This window comes from Beta vulgaris, chromosome 7 (genome assembly GCF_026745355.1).
Source record: "Beta vulgaris subsp. vulgaris cultivar EL10 chromosome 7, EL10.2, whole genome shotgun sequence".
NCBI lineage: Eukaryota > Viridiplantae > Streptophyta > Magnoliopsida > Caryophyllales > Amaranthaceae > Beta > Beta vulgaris.
The window spans coordinates 38754333-38774172 of record NC_079208.1 but is presented as its reverse complement, the minus strand read 5'-3'; the positions used below and the strand labels follow the sequence as shown (position 1 = coordinate 38774172).

Below are 19840 nucleotides of genomic sequence, written 5' to 3'. Positions count from 1 at the left end.
AAAAAAAGGAACACATTTCTGGTTTCCTTTCCCCCCTTTACTCGTTTGTTTTCCTAAAAAAGAAAAAGGTGGCAGTACTGGCAGAGCCCAGAGGAAGATTACAAAATTGTACTACTATTGGCAGCGTAATACCAAAAAAATCCAAGTCGATTAGCTGTTTCAACCAATAATATTGTAAATAAGTATGAAAAAGAAAGGGCTAAAAACTTTCTCTGCAATATGTCAACGTTTTAAAAAAAAACATCATTTCATAGAATATTAAGAGTTCAATTAATTGGAGTAACTGCTAAATTTGATTTGAAAAATGTAACGGCTTAAAAAGCCTTAAAAACTTACCACCTCTATTTTTTTTAATTGATCCGTTTTCCTCATATACACGTCAATACACTATTTGAAACCTATCTCTGGTTATCAAATATCAATAAGCAAAAATTACAAAAAGTTGATATCATAAAAATATATATTGAGAAGAATCTAATAAAATCCCACATGATTATATTTTTCCTCAAAGTACAAATCACAAAAGATAGTCAAAGTTACATATTTGAATAGTGTCAAAAGTCAAAACGCATCATCTAAAATAAAAGAGGACGTATCAAATAAAACCTCCTCTTAAAATATAATTTTCATTTATATTTGCATGATCAGTGATATACTTCCTTCGTTTTTAAATAAGTGCAACATTTGCATAGTGTTTACTATTCATAGTTTAAACTTTATTCAGCTTTGGTGATTTACATTTTAGGAAAAACATAATCATGTGGGATCTTGTTAGATTCGTCTGAATGTGAATTTTTTTAATATCAACTTTTTATAATTTTTACTTATTGATAATTGAAGATATTAATAGTTAAAATAATACATTGACAAACGTGAAAATAAGAAGTGTTGCACTTATTTAGAAATGGAGGAAGTATATCTTTATGGATGTTCATTACGAATGACTCGAACCGCTATAAAATATTGGGAAATTCCCATTGGTGTGGATGTTGATATATTGGTAGAAGATGTCGATAAAGTTATGATGATTGATCTTGTAATTGAGTATTGGGTAAAAGCTAGGGATTGTAAAGTTAGAACCCCTAAGAATCCTACATTCTCCTATGTTTATAAGATGAAACATTGTGACATTCTTAATGACAAAGACCTACTGAACATGTTTAACAACCTAATAAATAACAAAAATGAGATCAACATTTGGGTTGGTGAGGTATCTAAACCTACACAATTAGTAATTGCTGCAAGAAATTTATGGAAAACACAATCAATTGAGGGTGATATGGAGAATGGTCATGGTTCACAACCCATAACCAATTTGGATTCACAACCCATAACCAATTTGGACTCACAACCCATAACCAATATGGATTCACAACCCACTTTGTTTTCTCCTAGGAGAAGTCTAAGGATTCAGGAGAGACCTATACTTGATGCTAATAATGATGACTTGTTAGATCATGGTATAAACCAATGCATAGAAGAGAAATGGGGTGACATTGCACTGTCTCAATTTAAGGAACCACCACCTACTAGCAGTACAGGTACATGGAGAGGTGGTGGGAGAGGTGGTGTGAGAGGAAGAGGGAGAGGTGGTGGGAGAGGAAGAGGGAGAGGTGGTGGTAGAAGTAGCATAACCTCAGATTTATCACAAACTGAACCTGGAGTAACTACTCCACAACCTTCTGTAGTAGACCTTGGACCACCACAATGCAACTTTGAAGAAGTACCTAGAAGACCCAAAAAGCTCCCAATAATCTCTAAAAGAGTACCTAGAACAACCGCTAAGAGAAAAGGCATTCCTTACAACCCTGGAACAGAGAGTTACTTGGCTAAGAAGGACAAATATGATAGGGGAAAGAGGATGAGGGTGGAAAATGTTGCTTCTCTTAATGAGACAGATGAGGATGAGGGTTCACATTCTGAGGATGATATTTACTCACCATCACACAGTGAAGAAAATGAAGAGATTGATGAGAGTGATGAGAGTGTGGTTGATGAAGCTGATTTGAGTGAGGATGAATATGGACCCATGGTGAATGACTGCTTTGACCCATATGATGATAACAACTGGGATGCCATTGAGGAGGATGGGGCAGAAAATTATTTCTCAAATTTGTATAGAAATGGTGAGGTTTATAAGGATGAAGAGTTTGGGAAAATAGTGCTTAAGTCATGGCAATTATTCACTGATAAGCAGCATCTGAGGGATGTTGTTAGGGACTATGCAATTCAATGTGGGTTCTCAGTTGTGGTAAATAAGGCAAGTAACATGATGTACACTGTGAGGTGTTCCTCCTCATATTGTGCATGGAGGTTACATGCATCAAGATTGCCAGATGGTTGCACATGGGCAATTAAGACTATTCAAAGCCCTGAACATACATGTGCTGGAATGGAGATTAACAATCCAATGGTCAGTGTCAAGTGGGCAGCAAGAGTGTTGCTTGAAGACATACCTGCCAAAGCATTGAATGATTTACTCAAAGATAGGTATGGTGTGGAGATGCGCAAAACATCAGTGTACAGAATGAGGTCACTTGCTTTGAAGGAGATTCATGGTGGGCATGATCTCTCTTATGGTCACTTACCTCAGTACTGTGATATAATAAGGGAAACTAACCCACATTCAGCTGCTTTCTGTGCATGCATGGTCCCCTGCATCTGATCCAGAGAGACCCCTAACCTTTTCTAGCATTTTCATTTCTTTCAAAGGAGCAGTTGATGGATTGGTGGCTGGGTGCAGAAGCCTAATAGGAGTAGATGGAGCTCACTTAAAGGGTAATTTTGGAGGTGTGTTGTTATCTGCAGTTGGCTTAGATGGTAATAATGAACTATTTCCCTTTGCCTGGGCAATTGTACAAGGTGAAGATGCTGATAGTTGGAAATTTTTTGTCTGGCATCTGAAGAATCTTCTGAAGGACAATGGAAGAGGGGATTTGTGGTGCATAATATCAGATAGGCAAAAGGTATGAAAGTGCCCTAATTTGCTAATTTTTTTCTTTGTCTTTCCTATCCTCTAACTTACTTCCCTTTTAATGTTGCATCTTTGTATAGGGGATTGACTTAGCTTTGGGTGATCTATGGCCTCAAGTTAGTAGAAGGTACTGCTGCAAGCACTTGTGCCAAAACTGGAAGAGAAAATACCCAGGTCCATTGATGTTCAATCTTTTTTGGAAGGCTTGTGGAGCTTATTCAAAGTTCACATTTAAGAAAGCAATGGACCAGCTGCAGAAAGTTAATCCAGATGCATTAGTGTGGCTCTCAAATGTGGGGGAACAAGAAACCTGGTCCAAACATGCCTTCAAAACCCACATTAAGTGTGATGTCAACAAAACAAATTTTGTTGAGAGTTTCAATGCCACTTTAGGCATTGACAGATGCAGACCTGTGCTAACACTTTTAGAAGGTAATTACTACACTTAGAATGTTGATTAAAAGTGCCCTAATTTGCTCTCTGTACTCATATCTCTCTATTATGTTGGTAGGTATAAGAAGGGTTACTATGGTGAGACTTGCCACCAGAAGGCAAGCTTGTGAAGATTGGGAGAGAGATGACATTTGCCCCAACATCATCAAGAGAGTGCAAGTTCTCAGCCATGATTCAAGGACCTGCAAGGCTTACATGTCAGGTGATGGTGAATATGAAGTTGTTGATGGAAAATCAACACTTCCTGTGAGTTTGAACAACCAAACATGTTTGTGTGGGGCATGGCAGTTGAGTGGGTTGCCTTGCAAATATGCCATAAGGGCAATCCACTCAGCAGGGGAGGATCCATACAAATATGTAAGTGACTGGTACAGTGTTCAACTATACAAGAGAGCATGTGCACACAACATTAAGTCCATTGCAGACAGAGATAAGTGGCCAGAAACTACGCATCCATTTATTGCACCACCACCTTTGAAGAGGGGTATTGGCAGACCATCAAGAAATAGAAGGCGAGAAGAGGGTGAGCAACAAAAGGGGAAGAGCTCCAAGACTATAAGGTGCAGCAAATGCAAAAATTTTGGACATAATGCCAAAACTTGCAAAGGAGGACTGACTAACAAAGAAAGAGGGAAAGGAGTGGCAGTTGTGAAGAACCAGAGGAAGCAACCTAAGAAGGGGAAGAGTGTCTCAACATCACAACCAACTCCAAGAACTCACAGAGGAGAATCAAGCTCCCAACAAGCTGCACATGTTTCGCTTACTCAGCCAGCACCAAAATGATGATACCAAGTTGCATTTTTTTTTTGTGAACTCTGTTAAAAACACCTAAGTTGCTTGTTTTGTTGATTAGAAGAAACTAACTTTTTTTGTACAACACATCCAACTGTTTAATGGATTGTGTTTTAGTTCAACTACTCTTAGGTGGTTAACATGGAAATCTGCAGATTTACTTTGGGTTGGATATATTTTGGGTTGGAAATTGTTGTTATCTAAAAGTCAACATTTTGACTACTGCGGTCCAAAGTATTACAGTAAAATTGAAAATGGTTGTCATCCAAAACAACATTTTTATTAATAATTCAGGTAACACTCATTACAAAAGCCACTGAGTCTTACATTACTTTGACAAAACAAGCACAATAAGGATGAAATACAAGATAACAGCCATTTTAAGCACAACTTTCATATATATAAACATTACATTCAATGTCTCCTTTATATTAACCAAATCACTTGTAGCAGTCCTATTTGCTTCAATCTCCCTTCCAGCTCCTCCAGATTCAACCTCCTCGCCACCTTTAATTATGACATCTTCAGTGGGCCAAGCAAAATACGCGCATACCTTGCACTTGTAATACAATCTCCCAGGGTTGTTCATTGAATCTGAAACTAGAATTTGACATTTTCGTTGTGAATGGCAGCGGCAAGACTTCATCTTTACCCACTTGACATTCCATATGTTCTGAGAAAAATTTTGAGAAGAGGATCCACGAGAAGCGATTGAAACTGTGGATGTCTCTTTTCTTTGGGGGAGTGGGGTGGGGTGGGGGGGGGTTTAAGGCTATGTTTAGTTCACCTGAAATTTTCTGATCTGAACTTATCTGATCTGATCTGAACTTATTTTTTCTGATCTGATCTGATTACAAGATCTTATCTTTTAGATTTTTCTCAATATATAAGAAAAAATATAGTCATGTGGGGTCTTGTTTGATTCGTCTCAATGAGTACTTTATTAATATTCAATTATTATAATTTTTACTAATATATAATGAAAGATATAATGATTTTTAGATATAAGCATAATCTGAACTGATCTAATCTGAACTTATTTTTTCTGATCTGATCTGATCTGATCTGATCTGATCTGATCTGATTAGATCTGAAATAAGCAAAAATAATGTGAACTGAACATAGCCTAAGTAGAGGGGAAACTGAAAAAAAGAGGGAAATAGTTTAAGTTTTTTGGAGGGAAACTCAAGATATATGATGAGAAAGAATAGTTTGGTTAAACCTAGGTTAACTAAGGTTAGGGTAATTATAACATTTAACAGCCCATTAACGTTTTGAGTATCATTAATGTCACGTTTATGTAATAGTAATAAGTTAAGGGTTACATTTGAAAATGAAAATTTTCTTGGTCTACCATTGAAAAAAAGCTAAAGTTAGAGGTCACCAATGGGAATTTCCCTAAAATATTTGATATTTGAATAGTTTGAAATTGGAAAAACGTGACCTGTATCCTATTCGAAAGATCAGATTGTATATTTGATTTACTAGATTGAATCGACCGGATCACATATTGGATAATTATGCACTCCTCTAAGTATCTTTGACCATCAATATATAAGATTATTTATATATATATATAATATATATATATTATATATATATATATATATAATATATATATATATATATATATATATATATTAATAAAAAATATTTATGATAAAACATTATTAAAAAAATTATTTTATATATATTAATAAAAATATAATTAAAAAATTTAAAATTTGATCATAAAACATGAAGATTCCGTTTGGCTTAGTGTAAAATATTTTCCATGAAAATGAGTTTTTCTTTTCCTTTTATTTTCCGTTGTTTGGTTTAATAAGGGGTGTAAAACAAGATTTCCATCAAGGGAGTTTTAGGTGAAAATCATTTTCCTTTCAAAATAAAGAGAAAACACACTTTCCCCTCTCTTCCTTAGCAACCTTTTACTATTCTCTTATCCATCTTCTCCCTTCCCCTTCCATTTTTCTCTTTTCCATAACTTTTTTTACATTGAACCAAACAAAGGAAAATTAGCTTTACATTTGAATTTTCCGTTGTAAAATGTTTTACATGAAAAATCATTTTACATTGAAAATGTTTACATCCAACCAAATGAAGCCGAAACGGAAACTATATTCTAAGGCTATGTTCAGTTCACCTTATTTTTGCTTATTTCAGATCTAATCAGATCAGATCAGATAAAAAAAAAAGTTCTGATCAGATCAGATCAGTTCAGATCATGCTTATATTTAAAAATCATTATATCTTTCATTATATATTAGTAAAAATTATAATAATTGAATTTTAATAAAGTACTCATTGAGACAAATCAAACAAGACCACACATGACTATATTTTTTCTTATATATTGAGAAAAATATAAAAGATAAGATCATGTAATCAGATCAATTCAGATCAGATCAAATCAGATCAGAAAAAATCAGATTAGATCAGAGAACTAAACATAGCCTAAACCGGACCAGCAAAGGAAAAAAAAACTCCCAAGTGAAATAGGGTGATGTGGTTATTAAATGCGCGTGCAAAGAACAAAAATAAGCTGAGAGGGTGGGGGAAGTCGTAGCAGCGCGCGTGCTAAAATCTGCAGAGAATCCAAAAAAATGTTGGAAGTAAGCAAAAAAATTGGGTATGGTGTCGAACTCGTTGTACGAGGGAAAATAAAGTGACCTCTCTCTGCTTCTCAGTTCTCAGTTCTCAGTTCTCAGTTCTCAGTTCTCCCTTTGGTTTATATGCCTTGTCCTTTCAAAACTCTCCATTACATTTACCACCAAACCAATTTGTAAAGCTCTCGCGCGTCTACTTTACTTAATTCCTACACTTCTTTTTCCACATTTTCAAATCACATAGGATATCATAGGAGTACTTCTATATCCATTTTCTCTCTCTAATACTCTACACTCTACACTCTACACTCTACTGTCACAACTATTCTCTTTCTCTTACACATATACACTGTTCCATTTCGTCTTCATTTTCTCTCTCCAGAAGAAAAAGCAAAAAAGAACAACACCATGAAAGAGAAGCTTGTAGTAGAAGTGATAGGAGCACATAACTTAATGCCAAAAGATGGTGAAGGTTCATCATCACCCTTCGTTGAAGTAGAGTTTGAGAATCAACGCTTAAAAACTCAAGTCAAGTACAAAGATTTAAACCCTGTTTGGAATGAGAAGCTTATTTTCCATGTAAACGACGTCGCTGACTTACCTTACAGAACTTTAGAGGTTAATGTTTTCAACGAGAAAAGCTCAAGTAACAGCAGAAATTTCTTGGGAAAAGTCAGAATTTCTGGGATTAACATTGCTAAACAAGGTGAAGAAATGCCAACACTTTATACTCTTGATAAAAGGAGTTTGTTTTCTCATATTAGAGGTGAGATTAGTTTGAAACTTTATTATGTCTCTACAAAACAAGTTGATCACACTAAACAAGTGATTACTTATGCTAATAATAACAATGCAAGTAACAATAGTAATAGTATTATTATTGGTAATGGTAATTCCTCTACCACTGCTGTGGGTAAAGGGAAGAAGAAAGGTGGACAGAATGCAGCTAATTTGCAAGTAATGGTGGAAAGTGGAAGCGGAGGCGGCGGTGAGTCTGCCAAGAATGCAGGTGAGTTATTGAAACCAGTTGTCATCCAGAACCCGGGGATGATACCGGGTTCGGGTGGTGGAGGTGGGAGGGGTGTAATGGGGATATACCCACATGGACATGTACATGGACATGGACATGGGTCAAATGAGTTTTCACTGAAGGAGACAAGTCCACATCTTGGGGGTAAGGGTGGTGGACAAAGTAAAGATAAAACAAGTTCAACTTATGATCTTGTGGAGCAAATGCAGTATTTGTATGTGAGGGTTGTGAAAGCAAGAGATTTGTTAGCTTTTGGGGGAGGAGAAGTTATTGCTGAGGTTAAATTAGGGAATTATAAAGGGGTAACAAAGAGGGTTAGTTTTAATCATGCAGAATGGGATCAAGTGTTTGCATTTTCTAAGGATTGTATTCAGTCATCAATGGTGGAAGTGTTTGTTAAGGAGAGGGAAAAAGATGAGTTTATAGGGAGGGTTTGGTTTGATATGAATGAAGTTCCTAAGAGGGTTCCACCTGATAGTCAGCTTGCACCTCAATGGCATAGAATGGAGGATAAAAGAGGGGATAAGTCAAAGTCAGGGGAAGTTATGGTTTCTATTTGGTTTGGGACTCAAGCTGATGAAGCATTTGCTGAAGCATGGCATTCTAAAGCAGCTAATGTTCATCTTGATGGACTTTGTTCAATGAAATCGAAAATTTATCTTTCTCCTAAGTTGTGGTATTTAAGGGTTAGTGTTATTGAGGCACATGATCTTGTGTTAGGTGAAAAGGGTTCGTCTTTGATGAGGTATCCTGAGTTTTATGTAAAGGTTCAGGTTGGGAATCAGGTGTTGAGAACTAAGGTATCGAATGCTGGTACAACCAGGGCGATTTCGAACCCCTTTTGGAATGAAGACTTGATCTTTGTTGTTCCTGAGCCTTTTGAGGATTACTTGTTGATATCGGTGGAGGACCGGCTAATGCCAGGGCGTGAGGAGGTTGTGGGACGTTTGCTTCTACCGTTGGCTGCCATTGAGAGGCGGTGGGATGATAAGACTGTACCTTCGAAGTGGTTCCACATTGACAATCATATTCATAACCCTGCCTTTAGTAACCCTTCTGATCCTTCCAAGAACCGGTTTGGGTCCCGGATTCATATTCGGGCATCGATGGATGGAGGGTATCATGTTCTGGATGAGGCTACAATGTATAGCAGTGACCTTCGGCCTACTGCAAAGCAGCTTTGGAAGCCTCACATTGGTGTTCTTGAGATGGGTATTTTAGGGGCAACAGGGCTTATGCCAATGAAGATTAGGGAAGGTAAAGGGGGAACGACAGATGCTTATTGTGTGGCTAAATATGGTCAGAAATGGGTTCGAACACGAACTGTGGTAGATTCACTTTCACCTAAATGGAACGAGCAGTACACTTGGGAAGTGTTTGATCCTTGCACTGTGATAACGGTGGGCGTGTTTGACAACTGCAGGATTGATAAGAACATTGCTGCTGCAACAGGAGCAAGGGATTCGCGTATTGGAAAGGTTCGAATTAGGCTTTCAACCCTTGAGACTGATAGAGTTTATACACATTCTTATCCTCTTCTGGTGCTGCATGCTTCTGGTGTGAAGAAAACGGGAGAGCTTCACTTGGCTGTGAGATTTTCGTGTGAAAATGTGGGAAATATGCTTCATACATATGCAATGCCCTTACTCCCTAAGATGCATTATGTGCATCCTTTATCAGTGAACCAGCTAGAGAGTCTCCGATACCAAGCCATGCATGTTGTAACTGCTCGATTTAGCCGAGCAGAACCCTCTTTGGGCCGAGAGGTGGTGGAATACATGCTTGACCATGACTCACACATGTGGAGTATGAGGAAGAGCAAGGCCAATTTCTTTAGGCTAATGAACGTGCTTTCAGGCTTTATTGGGCTGGCTCATTGGGCTGAAGCAATTCGCGCTTGGCAAAGGCCAGTTTACTCATCATTGTTTGTGGTGGTGTTCCTGTTGTTGGTCACATTTCCTGAGCTCATTATCCCTACAATGCTTATTTACATGGCACTGATAGGGATATGGAGGTACAGGTCAAGGCCGCGGCATCCTCCTCATATGGACACGAGGCTTTCCCATGCAGAAAACGTGTTCCCTGATGAGCTGGACGAAGAGTTTGACTCTTTCCCTTCAATCAGGAGCTCGGAACTGGTGAGGATGAGGTATGACAGGCTTCGTAGCATGGCAGGGAGGATACAGACTGTGGTGGGAGATATGGCAACTCAAGGAGAAAGATTTCAAGCATTATTGAGTTGGAGGGATCCAAGGGCCACTTTCTTGTTTGTGATATTATGCTTGTTTGCTGCCATTGGGTTCTATGTGGTTCCAATGAAGGTGGTGGTGGCATTATGGGGAATTTATTATCTGAGGCCACCGAGGTTCAGGAGCAAGTTACCTGCGCAGGTTTTCAGTTTCTTCAGAAGGCTGCCTTCCAAGGCAGATAGCTTGTTGTGAGAAAGATCTGGCTAGGTGATGAACTAATGATGTTAAATTATTTTGTAATGTTTTTGGCTTTTATATTACGGAATCTCAATTAGGATGTTTGTTATATAGCTTGGTTCAGGTGATGGTAGAAACTAACTATTATTGATCTTTTGTATTTTGGCAGTGCTTAGAAATGGTTGTGGCCTTGTGGGCGGTGGTGGCGGCTTTTGTTAGATGTACTGATGTACTAATTGCCTAATATTATGTGTAATTATTAGTATCATTATGCTTCAACTGATCTCTAGCGAGGAGTTTATTCTATAAAATGCTATTGTTTCATTTGAGTAAAAATGTTGACGTAACTTGATACTGGTCAACAAACAGATTGAGAATTGCAATTAGCAAATTTACATAAATAAAGATAGAGAACGTTGCTCCACATTCTTTGGAATTTAAACTGTAATGATATGCTCCCTCCGTCTTTTTTTATTTGCTACAAGCACTTTTTCACAAAGACCAAGGAGGGAGTGGGGACCATTGACATAAATGGAATTAACAAAAAGCAAATAGGTAAATTGTGGGACCTATGTATTATATATGGAAACATTTACAAAATCAAGAAGGGAGTGATGGCAAATTTGTAAATAAAGTGTGGGACCTATGTACTATATACGGAAATATTTGCAAATGTAGCAAATAAATTGAAACACCCCTAAATGGCAAAATGTAGCAAATAAAAAAAGACGGAGGGAGTACTTTGTTCTTTAAGAGGGTTGCACATTTTTTTAGGAAATGAGAGAGATAGAGGGAAATGAAAAATGGACTCATGTGATAAAGAGATATAGAGAGAAATGAAAAAGGGATCTATCACCTATGTGATAAGGAAAGAGATGGAGAGAAAACATAGTCAAATTTAGTCTTGGTGCAATTAATATGAAACTTCGAAATACGGAAAATGTTGCAATAATAAAAAAACGGAGGAAGTACTAAATTATTACATGCTATCGTTTTCGAGAATTAAGTAGAAGGTTAATGGTACAACTCCCACAATCTATCGCAGGGTTAACTTCTCATCAGTAACCATTACTTTAGGTTACGAGGGTGCTATGTGGTTGATAAATTTCTTCTTGGTTCGATCTCTAGTTGCCAATGTAAATGGTTGAATTTTGTTTTTGGGATATAAATCCCTCATATCAAATCCAAAAGATCCTTTTCACAATAGGATTATGTTAATGTAAGCCTTGATTTTCGGTTTGAAGACGAAGGAGAGAGCTTGATGCTCAACCCGAACGAGCGAGCGAGTCAAGAAGCCCGAACGAGCGAGTCAAGAAACCCGACCAAGGGTCCAGCTCGGGCGGGCAATGGAGCAGCTCGGGTGCGCCTGCTTGTCTTCTTACATTATGCCTTTGAGGCAGATTGTCTTTGTAAAACCTGCACCGGACGGGCAGTTTGGCCTGGATGGGCAGCTTGCCCTGTTCGCATTTTTTCGTGTTTTTAATCTGAATTTTTCCAGATTTAATGTTTTGGATTTTGGGTCATTTTGTAACCTTTAGGATGCCATACATAAGGCATCCTAATCATATAGAACCCTAAGATTCAAATTAGCCACAACATATAACTCTCTCTCATCACTTTCTTCTTCTCCATTGTAATTCTCCATTAGAGAGGCGGAGGCTAAAGAAAACTCCAAGGTTCTTGCTTGTGGATGTAGGTCAAGGTTGACCGAACTACGTTAAATCTTTGTCCCTCTTTATGGCTTACTTTTCTCATTTAAAGTTTACAACTTTGCAATTATTGTTGAACTTGAAGTCAACTAGCAAATCCTACATTCTAGAAATTGCATTTATTGTTAACAGATTGTCTTGATAATTTCTGATATCCTCTTCTTTCAACCGTCTTGAGAGAGAATAGTGTGGTATAACATTATATTTCACAGGCGAAATCATGCTAACTGTTTATATCTGAAAGGCTAAACAAGGACTGATTCGAATAATTTATAGTCAGCAATCAGTGTAAAAAAGAGTATTTAACTTCCAGCAAACAGCTTGATTTAAGCGTTTCAACTATGCGAATAAAAATCAACATAAGATAAAAAGGGACTCAAAGAAAGGATACAAGTACCAAAAATTAGAATTACAGGATGGATTAAAAGCTAACTTGTAAGGTATATACCATTTTTGTATCCATATGACCAGGTGTCATGCTCGTTTATGGCACCAGACCAGCAACTTCAGAACCCTCGTGTAAAAACCGAGCAAGACGAGGATCAGAGTGACGGGGTAGACCTGAACGAGCTCCCAAAGCTCTACAGCCACAGGCTGCCTGAAATGAGCAATAGAATGCAAGGTAAGCATATGAGTTGCCTGTTTGGCAAATAAAAAATTATTCCTCTCTTCTATGTTACTCAAGACGGTCATATAAACGTTTCCATGCTTTTGGATTAATATAAAGTAGTGTCACACTCACACGTTGATGAGTATGATGATCAAAATGTTAAGAATTGAAAGACCAAAGTAACAGTCTTTGTCTACCAGACTACCAGCTTGTAATTTTGATGATACTCATTTATTACTCTACTTACCACTTGTGCAGCAAATGGCAACATCTTCTCCGGAGGCATATTTGCACATAAAGCTGAAAATTTGTAAAACACAAATAAGTATAATGCATATTAGTGTATTATTAGACAGATAATATTTTAGTGTAATGGATAGAGCAGCATGACATGGTTTTGAGGAGGATGTTTCTGAGTGACTAAACTGAGGAATTATTTTTAGTCAGCACGTTTATTATGTCCTTCCAATTTATAGACTGACATGGTTGTTTCGCTTGATTCCTAATTTCTTCAACATAGAAAGTGCTGGTTACTATTGTCTAATGAGCTTATAGAGCTCCTCATAGAGTTAAAATTGTAGTAGTTTCCATAAATAAATCCAAATAACTGAGGCTCCCTTTATTTAAATATTTTTAATTTACCATAAAGAACTGCTCCGATAAATGCATCCCCAGCACCCGTTGTATCAACAAGTTCTGAGGGTGGTATCTCTTCAGCTGTCCCGACGTGTAGCCTGCCACACAGGGTCTCAAGCCCATCTGCTTTCAACATCATCACTGACTGACATTGACACAAAGGAGGAAAGATAGTTCTCATGAGATATCAGACTTGAGTTGCATATATGTAACGCGTGCACAGAGAGAAGGGAAGGATGAAAGTGTTTAGTGATATCATGGAGTTCAGATAATACATGCTCATTTAGAAAAGTAACGCTGCCCATTCTTCTCAACAAAGTGATAGATCTGCTCATCGTACCACATCAGTTCAAGATTTGCATAACATGCGCACGATTCATCTCTCACAATAACCCATTTACAGAGGCAGAAATTCACCTCTATGTGAGACCCTAACTAAGAAGAATATAAAGGGGATAGAGAACAAGGTCTATATAGTCATGTAGGTCTAAACAGATGAGCTTGTTAGATTGTTTGAATTGCAGAAATAGACGATTTTCAAACATTATGCGATTATGTCAGTGCAAGAACAGTTTGCGGTTCGTCCTGGTGTGGTGATCGATAAAGGTCGAATAGGGTAAGGAATTTGTGACACCAGAAATTTTAGTCCTACCACAGATAGTGAGTGCGTTTATCACTTTGGTAGTTTGGTAAGCAGTGAGAACACAAGGTTGACCTAGGGTAGGGAAGAATATGTGCATCTACATGTGACAGACAAGAATAATAAGGAGATATGATAATTTGCATAATCTTTTTTCTTAATTGGAACATTATTGCTACCGATGAAACACATGATGGCATGGTTGAGTCATTCAGTGCTTTCCGCTTCAGCGATTCCAAAACTTCCTCAATATGCATTTCTTCTGGATCTGAAGATGCTGCAGGAAGTGGAGTAAAAATAAAATCCAGAAGTAAATAAAATATAATAAGATGGTTGAACTGATGTCAAAAGAGTTCATGAACCCAAATGATCAAAATCATTCCTAGATGTACTCCCTCCGTCCCTTAAAAGATTTCACATTTTCCAATTTGGGCACTATTCATAGGTAAAGAAAATCCTCAAAAAGAATTTCCAATATATAAGATAAAACATAGTCATGTAGGATCTTGTTTGATTCGTCTCATTTTGTACATTTGGAAAATCAAGGGATGGAGGGAGTAATTCGGAATAGAAGACTCACTGTTAAAACTTCTTTCAAGCATGACGCATCCATCTTCACCAAGAGTCACAATCACAAACTTAAGATTTGGTAATCTCAACATCATGGAAAGCAGGGCTGTTGGTACAGAAGATGCTTCTGTCCATTCCTGTGAAATTCGATGCAAGAAATAACCTGATAACCGTTCTGTATGCTTAAAAAAACAAACTAAAAATAAATGCCAAAGCAAAGAGTTATTTGGGGGGAGGGTCGTGCTAAATTAATCATATAGAATATGATTTATACATCAGAAAGTAAAAGAATCTTGCCTTTGGCAATTTCGCTGAGCATACCACATATGTGGCAAAATTCAAAAGCTCATCCAGCCCTTCTCTCTTCTTTTCCGCATCTACTAGAATAGGAATATTTCTACGAGTTGCCTGCGCTGCAAAACACATTGGACACTATGAAATATTGGTTTTATTGTTCTTATGTGAACCATACACAACTTTATGCTACTTGAAACCATGAAAATAAGCATTCACTTTCTCAGGAAGTTTGAGCATGGAGAAAGAAAAGGCTGTTTGAAAAGAAACAATCTTCACATCACATTCTCCTTCAGAAAGATGTAGCACACAAACGGATCAATATCCTAATTTCTACCCTCATAAATTACCATGGTTTGCTTCAATTGGTAAAGATTATCTTTTACACTAGAGTGCAATAATTGCCATTTCGGGATGTCCCGTTAATTTGCAACATACCAATTTTAATAAACTTTTTCTCTAAAGTTGGGTTCTCCACCCACTCACACAATTTTTTCTCTCTATATCCCTTCCTTTAAAACTTGCAACGAAAGCGACGCTTAGGCATGCATTTTAATAATTCTTGGTAAGGGTGTGTAGGATTTTTGGTAGAGAATCTAGAAGAGTGGAATCTTGATTGGGAGAGAGAGTTAGTTTGGAGCCCACACGACATGAGATGTAGAAAGAGATGGTGTGGGAGATAGAGGTTACTCGGAGGTTAGCAACACATGAAATGAGTAGGGAATTTTTTTATATTTAAAGTACGTTTATTTGCGTACTTCCCAAAAAGAATTACAGGTTGTTATGTGGACGGAAGGGGAAGAACAAAATGAGTTTTGAATGAAGAAGACTCTGAAGTGTGAACAGCCATATCTAGATTGTGAAGTAAACCAAGCAGAATCCTCATTTAAGTGTTAAGACGACAGGATCAGTAAAATAAGCATTGCCTTTGTAATTGACCAACTTAAGGTTGGCTATCTAGATTCAATTAATAAAGATATTAATGAATTAGAAAGTATAACAAATTTCCAATTACCTCTTTTGCAACAACTAAAGCAGTTTCATGCAGTCTAACATCAAAGTATACAAGCTTTGCTCCATCTAAAGCAGAGTCTAATTTTGACTGGGAAAGTTCTTCTGGTGCCATCGGGGGATATCCAGGAGTATGAATACAAGTGCGAGTTTTCCTGAAAGTTCCAATTTAGTGGATATTCAGTTAATCACTTAATTGTTGTAAGATATCACAAGCAGAGCGGTGCAGATGCCAAAGATGAGAATATTCTGTTGACCTGGTCATTACTGATTACTGTACCTATAACCAGCAAAGAACAAAACTTCAAAAAGCCTTGTTCCTGCACATCACTATTCACTAAGAGCCTATGGGCAATAAACATTCAGTTTTACCTTTGGATTTTGAATAAAAAATTAATTTGCTTAGTTACCCAAGAAGATTGAGAATGTTGTATTCAAAAATTTTAAAATAAGGACTGACAAATACTTTGCAAGACAACTTTTCACCTCATACGGCAAAAACAAACATTGCCACTCTTATACAGACAGCAAGTCATGAGTAGAACACTAGAACTTACGTTTCATAGTCAACAATGATATAGGTAAATGGCGAATTTCCCTCTGGTGAGACCTGCAAGAATGTGGGGACAGTAAGAGAATATATTTAGATTTGTTTACATCATTATTAATAGGACTTGCCATATCATAAGCTTAAGGACTTTGTTTAAGTATAGTATCATAAATTTACAATCATGATTTGTTTGTTAAAATAAGAAAAGACTTTCCATCAGCGAAGGACAAACTATCTATTGGTGAAGATAAGTGGAGTTGTAGTGATAGATGAGCACAAGTTCCCCAGATTTTAACAAAGTAAAAATAAAAAGAAAAGGAAATTGCATTCAAATTGCACATTCGAAAGAGACAATCACATGGAAATATTCATGAGCATGAGCCCAGGGAGCAGCTATAAACACTAATCTGAACTTTCTACAAAGGATAAAATTAGCACTACCCCATCTTCAAAGTGATCCCAGAAAAATGACGCCATAATATTATGTTTCTTTTAAAAAAAATTCCCTGAATAGGGATAGCCCCATTAGAGAACAGACTGAAACTACACATATTCGGGACCAGGAACATGCAAGTACAAGTTAATATATACTTGTGCTTTGAGTCTCCGGGGTTATAATGGAAGTTTCAGTATCACAATGCACAAATCACAACAATAGATAAAAAAAGTCTATTTCTTCTCCCCTCAAAAAAAAAAATCTAGTTCCTCTGACAAAAAAATCATATTGATGAAAAAGAAGCATACATTTAGCTACTGAGAAATTCTAGACTTATGATAAATCTGTCCCAAAATAGGACATAAATGCATGAATGAAAGGACAATTATCTCAGGTACAGATTTACTGACGATTAATATGTTGATGGTGGAAGTCGTGGAACCTACTTGGGCTTTCATTGCTACTTTCAGCTTAGTCACCAGAAGTCCCAAACAAATATGGACCCTTATCAAAATTCATTCCATGAAGGAGGACTTAAATTTTCTCAAAAAAATTATTAGGTACAATAACGTGTTCTTGAAGCACGTTTAGAAGCTGAAATCCAAGTACTTAGAAAGTCCTGTGCAAAGAATTTTTGGTGAGGTGCAGACACTGCACGTGCAGTGGCTGCATTAATTTCACTAGAATCCACTGACTGCAATCTGTTATTTTACACAACTTCTAAAAGAAGTGCCCCTTACTTTGATGAGGTACACATCTCACACTTGAGCTTTGTGCCTAAGATCTAGGACCCACTTTGCCTTAAGGTCACCTTGAGTTTTTTAAACATTGATTGAGAAGAGCATCCCAATCTACATGGAGATATTACAAAGATCAAAATTTTCCATTATGAAAACTCTATCTGATTATGAACCTCTTTAAAGAGAATACTACTAGCCCACTTCCAACAGAGATAAAAGGTTTACTATTCTTTGCTTTGGATTATAATCAACTAAATCAAAATGACTCATCAAACTACTGTAATTCCTATTTTTATCTTGTGAATATCACTTTTTACATGTATTAGAGAATTCAAATCAAGTGTGCAAGAACAACCACCTCTCTATCATGGATAATGTTGATGTTAACATTAAATATGATCGAATAAAGGTGGCTAACAGGGAAGTCAGCAACAATAAGTAAACAAGAACAGCTACAGATTGTTAGCATACTCAGCCAAAGACTGGTAACAGTGGAGATTAGGTTTGGAGCGGGAAATCCAAAAGCTGCACCACCAAGTTAAGCTCCCACATAAAAAAGTGAGATAGGCTTATCAGGATCAATAGCATTACCCAAGCAAATACCATCCTCTAATGTCGCTTTGGGGAACAACCAAATCATGCATTTAAACATTCATGCAAATTCTTGTCTTTAGTATCATGCATATGATTAGTAAATAGAGCAGTGCCAATCAATAACATGAAAATTAGTATCAACTTCAATCTTTTAAAGCCGAGGAAATTTTTAAATGATGCGAACATTGTCCTTATTAAGCTATAGTATCTATCAGTACCATGGACTTGCTTTTTGTACACAGCTACATTTGCTGCCAGTACACTACTAGACTCAGTTCACAAAATTACTAAATAGCAGAGATAAAACAAACTTACGACAAAGAATGAAGTATCCACACCATCAGCTTCAAGCTCCTCCAATATCCCTCTACCTTGAGCATCATCAGCAACCTAAGAATTCTAGATGTTACACAAGCATGGATATAACGGGTACGATACAACAAACTGCTTATCTATTTTGTACTACAAACAACAATCTGAATAAGGAAAATGTAGTAAAAGCACACTGAAGACCTTGGATATCACCCTTGGATTTAAGCCCAGTCGAGCAGCGCATGTCAAAGCATTTCCAACATTGCCACCTCCTTGTACCTATCAGGAGAAAAAATAACATGAAAAAATACGCACTCGTTGCCGGTCTGAAGCCCGGATAATGGAGGAGGTTGCAATAGGTGACAAATAGCATATAACATAGTCAAATCCATTCCCTACAATCCTTCAATTTTCACCCATAACGTCAATATCTTGGCATTTTCCCCAAATTCGAAATTTACCCATGAAAGTTAACAAAGTTTTTTAATCTTAGTGCCATCATAGCCTTCAATCCATAACATTTATCCAGCAATCAGCAGTTAATCAGCCATAGAAATATCTAAGAAACAAGCTTGCAACTATAAAGAAAATGAGCATTTTAGCTCTATATATAGAAATGTCAACAAGAAGTTAATATTATTACCTGAAAACTTGTACTTCTAATCTTGTCATCTGGCTTAGGATAGCTAGATACAGCTGCTAATAAATCCACTACAACACCACCACAACCAAGCTGCTAACATGTACATCCAATATAGTCAAAATTCACCATTTTTTAAAAGATATTATATTACGTTGCAGAAAGAAAAAAAAAACTTACCACAATGCGATTCTCTGGAAGAGGGGAAATCAATGATGAAGAAGACGACATTTTTGCCCTGAAAAAAGAGCAATCTTTATTTGTTAATTTCAAAATAATTGGTGGGTAGGAAATGAAATTGAGGGGAAATAGAAAATGGGTATTCACTGATTTTATTTCCATAACAAAGAAACCTGGAATTGGAGGTGGCAGCTTGAGAAGAGAGAGAAGGAAGAAAGAGTGGGGAAGTGAGTGAAGTGTTGGAAAATGTATTTGTGAATAAACTTAACATTTTTGCTTTGAGACTTTCAGACGGATGGAGAGATACTCTGACAGAAGGAAGAGGGTTACAAATGCAATGGAGCGAGCCAGATAGGCTGGTTTAATGGTTTAGCGGTTTAGCCACAATTCTGTTTGGACATTAGTTAGACTAGTCGACGAAGGCTATGTGCAGTTCACCTTATTTTTGCTTATTTCAGATCTAATCAGATCAGATCAGAAAAAATAAGTTCACATCAGATCAGATCAGTTCAGATTACGTTTATATTTAAAAATTATTATATCTTTCATTACATATTAGTAAAAATTATAATAATTGAATATTAATAAAGTACTCATTGAGACGAATCAAACAAGACCTCACATGACTATATTTTTT

General features: G+C 36.9%; 2 protein-coding genes across 2 annotated transcripts; one reads left to right on the top strand and one right to left on the bottom strand.

Annotated features, from left to right (window-relative positions):
• The first annotated feature begins 6791 nt into the window (after positions 1–6791).
• Positions 6792–10560, top strand: LOC104899333 (multiple C2 domain and transmembrane region protein 10). The gene has a single exon (XM_048648099.2). It carries the CDS (start codon positions 7234–7236, stop codon positions 10294–10296), a length of 3063 nt encoding a protein of 1020 aa, XP_048504056.1. The 5' UTR covers positions 6792–7233; the 3' UTR covers positions 10297–10560.
• A 1687-nt stretch (positions 10561–12247) lies between these two features.
• On the bottom strand, positions 12248–19531 carry LOC104899332 (uncharacterized). Its single transcript, XM_010686504.4, has 13 exons — positions 19377–19531; positions 19204–19261; positions 19027–19116; positions 18585–18662; positions 18387–18461; positions 16309–16361; positions 15756–15906; positions 14744–14854; positions 14457–14583; positions 14056–14153; positions 13243–13381; positions 12848–12900; positions 12248–12588 (listed from the first exon to the last, which is right to left on the bottom strand). The coding sequence occupies exons 1-13, from the start codon at positions 19472–19474 to the stop codon at positions 12475–12477; spliced, it is 1245 nt and encodes a 414-aa protein (XP_010684806.2). The 5' UTR covers positions 19475–19531; the 3' UTR covers positions 12248–12474.
• Between the last annotated feature and the right edge of the window lie 309 nt (positions 19532–19840).